This window comes from Thermobia domestica, chromosome 1 (genome assembly GCF_964235325.1).
Source record: "Thermobia domestica chromosome 1, izTheDome1.hap1.1, whole genome shotgun sequence".
NCBI classification, from domain to species: domain Eukaryota; kingdom Metazoa; phylum Arthropoda; class Insecta; order Zygentoma; family Lepismatidae; genus Thermobia; species Thermobia domestica.
In genome coordinates this window covers 97073718-97089392 of record NC_137454.1, presented here as the reverse complement: position 1 = coordinate 97089392, position 15675 = coordinate 97073718, and the positions used below count along the sequence as shown (strand labels likewise).

General features: G+C 35.8%; 1 protein-coding gene across 3 annotated transcripts in view; it reads right to left on the bottom strand.

Moving 5' to 3' along the window:
* Positions 1–15467, bottom strand: part of LOC145687578 (angio-associated migratory cell protein) — a 44825-nt gene extending 29358 nt beyond the window's left edge. The window contains exons 1-4 of one of the 3 annotated variants that reach the window (XM_081761048.1): positions 15326–15467; positions 10180–10284; positions 9599–9670; positions 4947–5151 (exon numbers count right to left, since the gene is read on the bottom strand). In XM_081761048.1, the coding sequence (XP_081617174.1) occupies positions 4947–5151 (205 nt within the window). In that variant the 5' untranslated portion in view covers positions 9599–9670; positions 10180–10284; positions 15326–15467. Of the gene's footprint in view, positions 1–4946; positions 5152–9598; positions 9671–10179; positions 10285–15155; positions 15181–15325 lie in introns of those variants that run through there. The other 2 variants (XM_081761043.1, XM_081761054.1) reach the window with 2 other exon arrangements.
* Between the last annotated feature and the right edge of the window lie 208 nt (positions 15468–15675).

Sequence of the window (15675 nt, the reverse complement as noted above, 5' to 3'; positions counted from 1 at the left end):
AATATCTTCAGTTAATAGGTCAAAATTTAGTTCAGCCAAACCTTGCTGTATGAGAAAATGTGCACGTAAGACTATTGAGTATTGCTAACAGCTCATCATTTGAACTACACTGTTACTTGCATACACTGTATTCCGAAGGTCTTCTAAGCCACTTTCTTCCATAATCATACCGACTGAACCCAATAAAGACATTAAGAGGTGAAATCCTCTCAGACGGACTTCAACTGGAGACAAGGGTCTTCAAGGAGCAGCCGACGACAGAATTTCAAAGGCTTTATGGCAAATTGGCTGATCAAAGGTTACGAAAACTATTCTTTGATTTAGCTTTTCAATGTCTTTTGCAGCAGAAAGAACTGCCATTGATACAGCATTTAGAAATCAGAAAAAATGATCTTTTAGAACAATAACGACCATATTTTAATATGGCAACGATAGGTAAGAATGAAATAACTTTTATTTAGAAATTGACGAAAAGAACGAAGTTTTCAGCTTACTTCTGTGATAAGATATTGCTGTCTAAGTGCTACGTTGGCCTCTTCATCTGGACGACATATTGAATCAAAAATGGCGGACTTACTGACCATATTTAAGTCATCTGATTAAATATTTTTTATGCTCTAAGAACCTTAAGCAAGTATCACAAGTCAAATACACGAGACATGTGAGTGCACACGAAACCATTATAGCAGGCGCCTGAGAATAATGTGCCGAAAATTGCAACCCAGTGTCACAAAAATTCGATTAGCTTCCTTACTTTTTAAGATAGATCGACATAAGTTGCATCGTTTGAAAGCTACGATTATGTTCTATCACGTTTATTTCGAGGCATTTTTAATATCTTGGTTAGTTTCTAAGTTATATGCCAAGAAAACATTATTGTAAAATGAGAATAACTAAATTTTTTACGTAATGTCCGCCATTTTTCAATATTGATGCAATACATAGAATGATGCAAACTTGCATTCGTTAGTCTATACAAATTATATTCAAACTGACACAAGAACGAAGTTTCTAGCTTAATTCTGTGAGTTGATATTGTCATTTAAATGTAAGTCAATGTTTCGGTCTGGTCGCCATATTGAATCCAAGATGGCGGATTTTCCCAAGGAGGGAATTTTCAGGATATATACTGGAAAGCATACTGAACCTAACCCAAGTGGTTTCGCTTATTATTATTTTTGTCCAGGTTTGGCTTAAAAACTGCCTAAATGCACTGAACTATGAGTAATTGCCACAAAATCTGTTCTTCGCGCTGGAATATTTTTGATCAAGTTGTAGGTAGCTCTTAGGATTAAAGCTAAATTCCAATCACAACCTTGGAAGGATGTTTTGAAGGCATTGTGAATAACATGAAGACCGCTGCTACCAATCAAGTAATCTTTTACTTTCTGCGTCATTACTTGCCAAAGTTTCCTTTATCTTATTGAAGAATTTCCAAGTAACTGCTGGTTTGTCCATGGATATTTGAATGACGTTTCCGGATTGGATGTTTTTAATATCTTCTTCAAATGCACAACGCAAATCTTCAGCTGTCGTGGAATACTGAAGTTAAGAATCTGGTAACGACGTTATTTTAGTTGATATCCCAAAACGAACTAGTATGCCCATTTGTTCCTTTTCTGAGTATTTGTTTCAGCTTTCACTAAAACAGTATACGCTATTTGGTCTTTCTGGCGTTTCATACTACTAGCGATTTCATTACCTGGAAACATATGTGCGAATAAAGTAACTGCACTAGCTGCTTCTCCTAAAGACTGATGTGTTATAACTGAATGTAAACACCACAAAATTTCAGCACGAGTAACTTCTCTTTACAAAGAAATGTGTGCATACTTCGGTCTTTAACATCACCCTGAGAAGACATACTTCGGTCTTTAATATCAATTTAAGGACACATACTTCGGCCATTAACATGATTTTCAGAACACTGTGGGACTGAAGATTTTTTTCAGAAACAGTATGTATACGTAAAGCGCTCGCAATATAACTCTCGGAGTTCAGTTCTTTTTGATTTCTGAATTTGGTTAACCACAAGATAAGACTGCTATATTTCTCTTCTGAGTCTGCTAATGAGCGATGCCTTTTTCCACTTTCGTGAGAAACAACATCTTGCTTTCCCATATTACTCAAAGCAAACTTTTGTGTACATAAAATACAGTAAGCTGAAAATTTGTCATCTAGCACTTCTCGGAGCCACTTCGAAAATGACGGTGAACTTCTTTTTCCAACCATATCTTGTTAAACACAGATGTCTTAAACGCAGTACATTTCTACAATGAACATTTTCAAAAAATTAAGCCTGCTGTTCATTCATTTCCATCGGAGTCTGCCGTGTCAGTTGGCATTGCTCAGAAACTGTTTAATGACTCAAAAGTAGCGTGTGATATCGCGTACATAGACAGCAATTTTGGTTGGCTACCTACAAGCATTAAAAAGCTAGAGACTGTTGGGCGGCCTCTTCCAGAATCCATGGAAATCATAGAGGATGCAAAGAGACTGCTGCAAGATGTGTGTGGAGATGTAGGAGAGAAAGTTCGAAAGAAACTAAATGCAGTGCTGCAAAGAAACTCGGGTTACGACAGCCTATTGGCAGTGTGTGAGATTTTCAGTGGTGAAACAAGATATTTCCACCAACTACATCCCCCTGTTGAAATACGCTCCTGTTACCTCATGTGATGTGGAGAGATCATTCTCTGCATACAAGAATATTTTATCCGATCGCCGACAAAATTTTACTTCTGATCATTTGGAAATGTACCTTGTAACCCATTGTGCAACAACACATACTTGAACTGTAGGCACATCTTTTGTAAGTACTTTATTTCAAATTAAAAATGTTCATTAGTGGAAATATTCTTCAATCTTAGTTCAGCTGGTATTGTTTAAAAGATATAGGACTGTTTTTCCTTGCATGAAATAAATATATATAAAACAACACATTTCGTCTTAAGTTGCTTTTAGTATTTAAATTTGTATATTGCGTATAATTCATTTCAAGATTGGGTCGTGGTGACGGATGCGCATTTAGTGTAAAAGGTTCTAGATTTGAAACGGGACCACACCACACGAGATTTTTGACGTACAAATGCCGCATGCATTGCTTTTCTCGGGGCTTTCCTGTTTCTCTCTAGCCGATTCACATCTTCCTTCATTCGCGTCTGATTTTTATTATCCTGCAATCAGTCACGTCAGTGACATATGGCTGTCTCAGCTGTTCAAGCATTTCACTTCATTGGAGGACTTGCATTAGCAGGATAAAGTGTAGTAGATTTTTCTTTGTTTATTTTCATAATTCGTTTAAATATTGCATACTCATACGCGTGTTAATATTACGTTTTCATATATATGTAATATTGCATATTCTTATATAATGTTATATATTTCTTACATTTTTAAGCGATTTTTGTTACATATTTATGTATATATTTAGAAGGTTGATATTACATAAAAACCCGAACTCAATTCATAACTATTACATATACCAAATGCAAATATTAAATTCTCCTTGTCATTATTCTTGATGTGATTTTCAACCTCCTACACAAAACCACTATTAAGTCTATGCGAAATTCATAGTTGCCAAACAGTACTTCCAACCGTATAGTGATTTACTGATTTTTTCCATAAACTAACAAAACATTGTAAGGATATTTCGGAGTAAAAAATATTAATTTTGTAATAAGTGGTTACTGCTGTGAACCTCCTTTGTATGTGTATTTGTAATAAAAGTTTATATCAAGAGCAAAATCGGAGTAATAAAGGTATATTGTACAGGAACAAATTGTTCAACTTTTGTTAATGAAGTTTGAATAATAATATCCCATTCCTTGTCTAAATGCTCCTTGCACTTGTTTTGGATTTTTCGTTCTAATGAAACAGGCCTCAAAAACATTCCTCTTAATAGGTGACGTTGCACGGTATAAAACCTTGATGTCTTGCGCATTTGTAGTGGTTAAACACCCCGAAATAGTTTATCTTCACGTGACTTTCTTGGGTGTTCCTTTAATCTGAGTACTGTTTATATCTTGTAAAATGTATTCCATACGATTTATCAGTCGATATCTCCACCTAACTGCAGAACATACAAGGTATTGGAAAAATTAAAAATTAATGAAACTTATTAGTTGTATTATTGTTCATTATTAACGATATTGTTAATTATTACGAAACTCAGTAAACAATCACTTGACGTTCACATTTTCAAGTTTGTATTTTAGATGTCTCAACCAATTGGTGAATTTTATTAAAATTCAAAACCTTACGGCACTTTTAACGACAATACAATCAATTTGAATAGTCGTATGCTGAGTAGAATTCGAGTAAATACGAGAAAGTGGCTGAAAAACTCAGTAGAATAGATATATATGTGTTCATTTCTGATTTTTCAGACACCAGCCTTAAAAACGTATATTACAGAGAATCTTATTTATTTACTTGTCGTACAAGCGAAAAACATCAATTACTGATCTGTATAGATCAATTTCTCACACTGGACGTAAAAGATTTCTTTCAGTAATTTTTCATACTACTTAAGAGTTAACAGATTGGCAATTCTAAATTACGGAAACTACACTTTGAGGAATAGAAGTCCTTTAAAGGTTTACACGTTATTAGTTGAGTAATTTTTCAGAAAATTTTAATTACTGAAATTCAGTGATTAGATAGATCTTGAAGTTCAGTGTTTTTGGCTGGAGTAAAATTTATAAATATTTGGAATGAAGTAGAAGATTAAAAATGAATCTAGGTTAGACACTTTAAGGTCTGAGGTCCTGGAAAAGTCAGCAGATAATTAAATCATCGAAATGATCGGCATATAAAAAACTCCAATACACATAAGGTAAAGTACTATAATTTTTCGTATTTTTACATGCATAAGATTGTATTATTCAAAGATGAAAACCTTAACTTACTACGAAATAATAATTATAAAATAAATAATATAATACCTGTATGTTTAGTAAAAACAAAATCGGCATCATCTCGTGTATTTTCTGCCCCATCTTCACTACTATCACTGCTATCATCATCAACCTCAAGATTATCTTCATCATCCAAGTCAATTATTTCTGCTACGTCATCCTCGTTTAGCTCATCTGCATTGTTCCCTGCATCCGCATTTGGTGACATTGGAGGTGTATCTCTCAAATTCATCTACGGAGAAGAAAAAGTCTTTATTCAAAGAGAATAAATGAAACGTTCAACGTCAGCAAACTTGTATAGGAATGACTCAAAGGAACGTATCACTCAGACTTAAAGAACACCTAAGATATTCTAAGGACCAAAATTTGACAGTATTGAGATTATCTAAGCATTTAGGTCCCTCGAAGCATACCACTAATAGGTGCAATTACTTAACCAACTAAACAATCGTCCTAAGTCACTCTTAACATAAAACAAACTTATTATGCTATGATAATTATCTAATGGTAGTTTACTGTAATAAATGAAGTCATTATGAACTGAATAAACTTTTACTATACGCTATTTGGTATGTACTACAACAAAAGAACTCTTCTATTCTAAGTGCGGAGGGAAACTGGTTTTAATCTTGCAAGAAATTTAAAGTGAATTAAAATTTTGAATGTTCGTACTAAATAAATTTGATAGCTGCAATACTAATCGTGTAAAATTTTTCTTAAAGAAACAATGTTTTAGTCGGACATCACATATACAGGGTTTGTCCGGGAAGTAATAGGACTGATTTTATTCCGCCATGACAGTACTTCGGAGCGTGCGCGCACCGACTGGATCCGGTAGAGAGCGTTCCTAGCTAACGAACGAGCGGCTGGTTAGTTGTCTCCGAGCACACGGAGAGTCAGGACAGGCTTTTTCGCGCGACGTGTTTCTGTGAGTGGTGCAAGCCGAAAATGCAGCGTTCGTTAGAGCAGAGGTACGCGATTAAATTCTGTGTTAAACTCGGTAAATCTGCGACAGAGATGTTTGATATGATCAAGCAGGCTTACTCAGATGATGCTTTAGCAAGAAGTGGTGTGTTTCGGTGGCACAAAGCCTTTTCGGAAGGCCGGAAAGAGGTCGCCGATGAAGACCGTGCTGGAAGACCTTCGACTTCGACAAACACCGACAATGTGACTCGTGTGCGCGAAGTTTTGAACTCAGACCGTCGACTAAGTATTCGTTTAATTGCCCAGATGTTAAATTTACCAAAAACTGTGGTTCATGAAATTGTGACGGAGCATTTGAACATGCGCAAGGTGTGAGCGAAGATTGTCCCAAAAGTGCTCACTGACGACCAGAAATTGCGGCGAGTGGAATTGTGCCAAGAAAATTTGAACGTGTGAGAAAGTGACCCCCAATTTTTGAATAACGTAATTACAGCTGACGAATCATGGATCTTTGAGTATGATCCCGAGACAAAGAGGCAATCTTCCGAGTGGCACACGCCGGCGTCTCCTCGCCCAAAAAAGGGAAGAATGAGCAAATCCAAAGTGAAAACGATGCTCATTGTCTTTTTTGACATCAAAGGCATCGTCCACCATGAATTTGTTCCTCCTGGACAAACCGTCAACGCCAAGTTTTACGTGGAAGTGCTCAAGAGACTCAAACGAAGGGTCAATCGGGTCCGACCAGACATCGGAGCCGACTGGAAGCTGCACCACGACAACGCCCCGGCTCACACCGCCTTTCTTGTAAACAGCTACCTGACCAAGGCCAGCATCCCAACGCTTCCGCAGCCGCCCTACAGCCCAGATGTGGACCCCCAGACTTCTTTTTGTTTCCTCGCCTGAAACGCCCGATGAAAGGCAAGCATTTTGAGACGACAGAGGGGATCCAAGCAGCTTGCACCGCGGCTCTCAAGGCTATTCCGGAGAATGACTTCCGTGACGCCTTCAATGCTTGGAAATCGCATTGGCTATAAAATGACTTCCTTTATTATTCCGTCCCAAAAATTGCTGCATTTGGCTCCTATGGTATTTGTAAAACTGACTCTATGTCCCAGTTCTATGCTTTGCTAGTACTGAATTCTCGGGTTGCTGATCTCTGATGTAGCCATTCTTTGCATCGTTGTTCTTTGGTATGTCCAGTTTGCCCTATGTATGATTTGCCATATTCACATGGTATACAATACTCCAGGACTACGTCCTTCACTGGTTTGAGTAACGATTTGATGTTGGCTGGAAGCTTGTAGATAACTCTAATCGGATGTCTGGCAAGTATTCTACTGAATTTACTAGAGGTATGGCCGATCAAAGGTGATACGGTAGTGGAGGGATAATCATCACTCTTGACTATTTTTTCAATCATTCTGTATTGGGAAGTAACGGTTCTTTTTACGGTCATGATGATATCTGTAAGACTGTAGCCATTCTCTTGTAGCGTCGAACGAAGATGACTGAATTCTTCTAGTAAACTTTCCTGGTCAGTTACGGAGACTATTCTGTAGGCCAAGACAGATCCTTGCATTGAGTTAAAGGTTCGTATGTGTCAGCTTCCTATGTGTCTTAATGTTCCATCAGGCTTACGACGAATAAGAATATCAAGAAAAGGGAGGCATCCATTAAACTCCAATAATTAACTCTATGAACTATGGAATCCGGAGGTTCAATACCGCATCCACAAAAGCTCTCCACTGACTTCTGTTCGTAGCCAACTGGATTCACTTTCTACTTCGTATTCCTATTTCTGCAAGATTCATCTTAATATTGTCCTCTTATCTGCGCCGAGATCTTCGTAATAGTCGTTTTGCGATTGGACTACCGATAAAAACTTCGAAAGTTTTTGTACTTTCTTCTATTCAGGCTATATGATCTGCCCACCTGAGTCAATATTAAACGGTATAAATTATGCAGTTCCTCGTTATGAAGTTTCCGCCATTCCCCATTCCCGTTCTTATTGGGTTCGAATATTCATCTCAGGATCTTATTCTCAAATCTTGTTTCTATTTTCTATTGTTTCTTATACACTTCGTTATCTTGTTTCAGTGCAAATCTGTATGTGAAACATAAATAAATAAATACTTTCAGTCTATGTTCTTCCCTCAAAGTAAGCGACCATGTTGCGCAACCATACAGGACAACGGGCATGCTTATCGTTTTATATATATTTTAAGCTTCAAATTCCTCACCAGAATTCACAACAAAAGATTTTGAACTGAAAGATAACACGAATTCCCTGCTTTCAGTCGACACTAAATTTCTTCATGAATATGATTTTGGTCTGTTAATATTGATCTTAGAAATCTGAAAGTATCCACTCTGTCGAAAGTATTATTTTACATTTTAACGCAACAATAATTGGCAGTATTATGATCCCGACGAACGATCCCGATGTATTTAGTTTCTATTGTTCTCTTATCAGCTTCTTTTTATTACATCATCAGCATAGGCCGTAATCCAGTCTTTTTTTTCTTTTTCGAAATGTAACATTTGAATTAATCACTGCTTTTATTTCATTTTAACAAACTGAAAATAAGTTTTCAACAGAAAAGAAAATTGTAGATATAAAGGATTATAACAGATTTTTTTTTAAGTTTAAAATTCTACGATTGTGCTTCGAGGCCAAAGGAGACGGTGATGATAACGACGACCAAAATAGTGAATGAAAGAGGGAGGAAACGGGAGAACTCCGAGAAAATCCACGCACACAGTATTTGTCCACCACAAAGCCACACTATATGGTTTTCTATCGAACAATATATTCCAGACTCATTATAATAAATTATTTTTGTTGTAGTGCTCAACTCAAAGGTTGGATAGTTGCGAGTGCATTAAAGTAGTTTTTAGTGTTTGACAGTGTAAAGTAATTATCAACCAATAGTATGGTTTTCAACATTTAGGTTAATAGCAACATGACCATTACTGGCTGGCCTATCTATAGTAGTTTAGCCACTGGTAATTATCTCAGTATTGAGAAAATCTCTAGTAATTCCTTTTTCTAGTGAAACGTTTGTTAGGTCTTAAATTCAAATTACGGTATTATAAAAAGGTTTATGCATCTGTAATTATTATAAGAGAAGATTTTGTTTCCTTTTTGATGCAACTCTTTTTGGCTTGTATGTGTATAATTATCCAAATGTAATGTTGAGAGAATGCAGGTCAATCCTCAGTAACTGCCTTTTTTAAGTGAAGCATTTTCGATTTGTAATTAATTGACACACAAAGAAAGACATTTTATTATTTGTTTGTACTAATACGAGGGCATGCATTACAAAAACAAAGAGAATGTAGTCGTATTGTTTTTTGTTCCAAATTACAGTTGAATACCGTTACGGTGAATCAGATCGAGCGCGAACAAAATTTGTTATGCATGATTAAAAAAAAAAAGTCAATAATAATGCTCTGAAGATCTCTCGACACACAAATACACATTTAAAGTCAATTCTAAAACAAGGAGTGTACTGTAAAACACGATTGAAGAAAGTATTTATAATCACATTAAGATGATCATTTCAATACAAGTTTTGAATTACATGTTTGAACGTGGTACTATTGGGCTGGGGACAATTCCAATAACTTTGGCTGAAGATCTGAAGATAAGTGTCCGAGTGTCATACTCAAAATATTAGAAGAAAAACTGACTGATGAACATTACTTGATGAGTAATTTGAAATATTCCTATTAAACTTTCACACTATACTTACCACAGAAATTAAATAAACAGTTCCAATACTCGATCGCCGAACTATTCTTATGAAGCACAAACACAGACACTTCTGGAACAAAAGAAATAACAGAGATCTAAAAACAATTATTAATAACTTTACCATACAGATTAAAGAACATTTTCTACTAATAAAGCACAACTAATAAAAGAGAGACCGTACACTTAAGTACAAAAACAAACCATGAGTACGGAGAATGACGATGAATGTCACACATAAGCTTTTGAAAACATGGTTTTACAAGGGACTCAAAGCTTCTCTGTGACAAATGAATATGTCCAGATACCTCATGCTGCTATTGGCGCCATAACATAAAAATCGAGGAAAATTGATTTAATCATTATTTCCGCGTATTCTTCAAATATTCAGTATTACTACGATCACAAATTTGTAGTCACCACCAAAATTCATACCAACACCATACTTTGTTCTTCTGTCAGTAACTTCCTAAGGAATACATATTATTTTGAGTTATGTTGAAAATGCACTGTAATAATGATCTTATACACAAAAAGTAAAAACACGACCGGACCGGACTTCGAATTAAGTCTCCGACTCACCGTGTCAATGCGTTAAACGCTATGTTACCCAATCCGCTCCCTAACAGCCATACATTCTATCTCTCTTGAGGTCGGTGCTCAGCTACACAGACCACAGACTCGTACCTGGAGAGAAATTGGTGTTAGATAGAATCAGTTTATAATGAAATTTCTAGTTTAACTTCCCATGCTTACGGTTACGCCCTTCTACTAGAAATAACTGTTAAAAAATTAATTATCTCTCTATATTTTTTGCAAAAAATCCTGTTTCAGGCAATATGACGTTATACCTATTTGATATATATATATATATATATATATGTAAAGAAAACCACTACAAGTAAGGCCGTACGATTTCTCTTACAAAAATCGACAGCTGATGATTATCAATTTTCCATCCTACTATCAACTTTTCCTTTATACTGTGTACATGAAGCTGAAGGGATATTACAAGCATGGTTATATATATATATATATATATATATATATATATATATATAATTCTTTTCTAAGAAATTGTCACAGTGTGTCTTAAAAGCTCGTGCTTTATAAGTGACGTTGCATTTAACGACGCATGAGGAAACTTCATAACCCAGCGGCAAGTATAGGGACCGGAGCGAGTCAATCAGGGCAAATGTCACAGAGTGTTATTCGAAGTCCTATTTGTTGTCCCTAGAAGTAAATATGCATATCAGACAATTTCATTAAAACTGTGCAGAATGAGAACACTCATTACGCATATTGCGGACACAAATATTGTAATTTTTGGCACAACTTACCTCTTACACTTATTCTATCATCTCCAATTAGCTAAATATGTTTGTACCGAAAGGTTTGTCTTGAAATCTACTGGAAAGCTTGGGGACTTTGAGAAAGAACGGACAGCCAAATAACATAGAGGGCGAGGGCACTATTCCAAGCTGCCTAGCCTAGAAATACTTTAGATAAGTACATATTTGTTGAGTGTATATAGTGCGTGAAGTGCTTCTCTTATGGAAATTTATATGGCAGTCATGCATATGTTATGACTAATTTATATCTTATTATCATAATCAAAGATTTCCCGCTTGCATGAGTTCCTTAGATATTATTCTTTCTCTGTAAAGTGGTAATTTTATCCGTTTCCATCTCTATGCCGGGATATTTTCAATATGCATCAAACTTGTATTGAACTGATTATTGTATGAGAGACTCTCATCTTTACCCACATCTTTTTCAAGGACATAGGCATTTTAAAACTGTTTCCCTCAACTTCTTCTGTACCAAATGGAGGTAATATTATGCCAACAGTACAAATCTTAAAATGGTATACACATACTTAATGGAAGAAATTTCGGGCAAATACAATGGACTCTCCAGCTGCGCGTCAATAACTATGACTGCTTTAAAAGGGTAAGTTTGGATCCATTTTGTTAAAATTAATCGACTGTAATCTTTCGTGTCTACGAATACCAACTAGAACGGGCACTGTAAAGTTCACCCGAATTTTCGTTATTGAACATCCGATGAAACAGATGCTACCTATTATTGGTATGTATATTACACTTCATTTTCTTCCATATTTATTTATTTATATCTGGCGCCTTATATTTTTTTCTTTCTTTTCTATGACCGATGTCGGATATTCAATTTTACCTGTAAATTCTTCGAATTCTGGTGCCTTTAGAATTAAGGCACACTTTTAGGGAACGATAAGCAATAAATCTTACAAACGTATCATATACTAAATAACTACGTCATATTGCCTACTGTAAAACCTTTAGGATACAACACGGATAATGACAAAGTTTGATTATTAACTTACCCATTCCTCTTCTTCAAATTTAATTCTAGTGTACATTTGGATTTACTAATGTATTTATATGTGTCGTTCCGACGAATACCATAAAACTATTGTGCAAAAAACAATAACTAATCTGTGAACGTGGCAACTAAAAGCACGTAGCTATCAAACTTAGTCAGGGCAGAAGCGCAGTAGGGGCCCGCGCGGTAACTCGTCAGCGACAGAGGATATGCGGACAGACGAGGACAAAAACCTTTATATCACATAAAAACGCACTTGTATAGGTTACAGCACTTGTCATGGTTTCACACTAGTAACATAAAATATACGTTCCCTATATGGAGCAAAATTCCGCTAGTGGAAATTAATGTATCGGTAGAATTCTCTTTTAAAACATAGCGTATGATGAAGTCAGGTATTTAGCTAGCGAAACCATTACAATACAGTATGTATCATAATAAAATTGTTTTGCTTTGCCAGTGATTAGTTTATTGTGGCATGGTTCTAGAACACTAGGTCGCATTCCCATTGAGTAGTAATAAAGAAAGTAATCAACCTGGCTGCTAATTCGCTTTCACTCGCAATCAATCTATCTACATTATTATGTGAATTCAGTATGAGCTTTGATCAAGAAAAGAAAGGAGTCCACTTTCACCTATATTTATGGGCCAACATTCTAGAACCTTCCCGTTTATTATTTAACTATTGAATATAATAGCCAAGGCTGGTACAACGGAAAATATTAATATGTTACACAATCGTCTTTCAAATACACTTACCCACTTTAACCGTAGTGTAACACTTGTAACCTTGCAAAAATTAGTTTCCTACATTGTGCAGAAATGCTCCGCCATCTCTTTCATGTGCATTCACTCATTTTAACCGTAAAATTACAATTTTTGGGGCAGTGTATTTGCTTTACGAAAACATTTAGACCAAATCAAAGATGTATCGTGCCGACAGAGATTCCGGATCCACCTATTTTTAAAATTTACCGAAGAAATTTGCAATATTTTAAAAGTCCAGTGTGTAAATAATCGAAATATGCTGTGTTCTTGCCTGTGAGATATGTATCAGACCTGACAGTCTAACCTGTTAAGCTCCATACGGTAGCTATCGAGCACAGTATGTAAAGTGTAGGGAAGTTCGCTTGAAGCCAAAGTGCTAATTCATTATGCACAACCATACAATGTTCAAGAGTTCAGGGATTCACATATTTGTGAATTAATCCAAGTAACGTGTCATGTTATTTTAGAACAACAATATGGCAGCAATGAAAACATATCCGATCTCATCTCTAACTTCCATAATAACGTACAAATACATAATCCAACATTCAAAGTAAGCGTTTTATGCCATAGTGTTTTTCCGTTATCCTCGTTTATGGGTATACTCACCGTCGCTGACGCACTTGCTTCCTATGGACGTCGAACGTATCCCCACGCTCGCCGCCCGTTGCACTCCTGCCCTGACTAAGTTACTTAGTATTTATACATTTTGGTGATAGTATCTGCAAAATTTACAAGTAAAATTTCAACACACTGTTTGGAAACACGTTTATAAAGAACAAATTTCCGCAGGTGGCAGAACGAAATAGTAATACAGCTGTATCTTATGTTTATAAGTATACGGTTATTAGTGTATAATTATTACAAGTGTATACGATACCTGAAATAAGTGATTGCATACGAAAGATGATTGCATTAAGCAGTATTTACCGCCGGCGGAGTATTTCTGCAAATGTACAAAAGTTATATTTAATCTTTACAACTGTCCATTTTTAGTATGAAAACATTACAAGTGCCATTGTAACTCGTATCATAACGAAAGCCCACGTTTTCACTACCCTAGCTTACGTTTATACCAACTGTCAGTAATACGCCTGCTCCCTTCGAACGCACCACCGTGCGGTCCCGACCTTTGCCTTTCCCTAATCCGGTTAGATAGTATTTGTGCTTTAAGTCGCTACCTAGTACAAGTTGGCTACAATTTTCTGCACAACAGTTTTTATAGCATATGGAAACTTAAACCCTCTTAAAGATAATCTGGACTGAGGAATGAAAGTTCACAAACCATAAATTATTGTATAAGGTACAAATAGCGAATATATTGAAAAAATGTGGTACTGGTGTAGTTTTGGCGCACCACATTTTGAAAGATTCACAGGTAAAATTCAATAGTTTGCATGAAAAGACATGTTTATAAGGAACAAATTTCTGCAGGCGACAGAATTAAATATACAGCAATACAGCTGTATTTTAGGTTTACAAGCGTAGGATTAGTAGTGTAAAATCATTACAAGTGCTTTACAACGGATCAAACAAGTGAGCGTGTATGGAAGATGACTATTATCTATTAGATGGTATTTTCCACTGGCGGTATATTTCTACAAAGTGTACAGAACCTTATCTTGTTTACAAGTGGAGCGTTACTAGCATGAAACCACGACCATTAAAACTCCTACCAGGTCAATGTTAATCCAAGGGGATCCAGAGTCTTTGACACCACTTCTTTCTATTGATTTTCGTTTGATTACATAATATAATATTATATTAGGTTAGGTTAGGTTAGCTTAAGGGGGTCCAGTGTAGTTTTAGACCCCCTTAACGGTACATGAACCCTCATACTATAGCCAAAAATTACTTTTTGTCACTAGCCTCGCTTATGCGCAAATCCACCATCAATGACGCGCCTGCTCCCTTTGGACGTAGCGCGCTCGGGCTCACAAGCCTCGCCTAACTTTGTTATATCTTGCTTTTTAGTGGCTAGTTAGCACGGTTTGGATTGTATATTTTGCACCGTGGTTTTTATGCCATACTTAAGGAGATCGCAGATCGTAAAAGAATTATAAATTTTCAACAATTATTTCTGGTGGCTCCTTTGAATTTTATCTATGCCATGTGATGTATTTCATGACGCCCAACGGAAACCTTTTGAGAGACAAAAAGAAGGAAACTAATGGAAGAATTGCAATTTCTCAACAATTCTTTCTAGTGGTGTCAAAAGTAAACCAGTACGGAAAGTATATTTGCAATGGATGTATGTAGGGTTCGGATTCTTAATCTGCACCGATAAATCTCTCCTCAATTAAAGAAATACAACCAAGTTCTGTTGTCATCTCTGTACCGTTTTCTATATTATTCTTAATTAGTTACCGTTTTTTTTTTTTTTTTTTTTAATGCATAGTAACTCAATATCACCAGTAAAATATTACCTATTAACATTAACGTATTATGTAACATCACATCACTACCAAACAATAAAGTCAACTAATTGCATTTATATCCTGAACATTGATCAAATTGTCACCCATGGCCTTACACATTTAGCAAGATTATTTCTAACAACACTTGTCTCTATACATATTTCCCAATCTAGACCTACCACACGTGTAATTTCTGTGTACTATCTACCCATCACTCTGTTTATTACTAAATTTATATTAATTATATATCAACAGATTACAATATAAGTATCAACAGACTGGGAAATTACGGCTGCACACAACAATACTAAGAATATACACACTAACTAGACGAGTTGGGTAGACAGTAAAAAGAAGAATTTCACCATATGTAGGTACATAGTACACTCGATTCAAAGATTTCACAATAGATAGAATTCAGCATAATATCCTTGATTTGTGATTAATCGGTCTTCACACTGTTTTCTTTTTTTTTCGGTGTATCGGTAGAGAAACATTTTAAAAAGGTATGAATATATTTTAAATATAA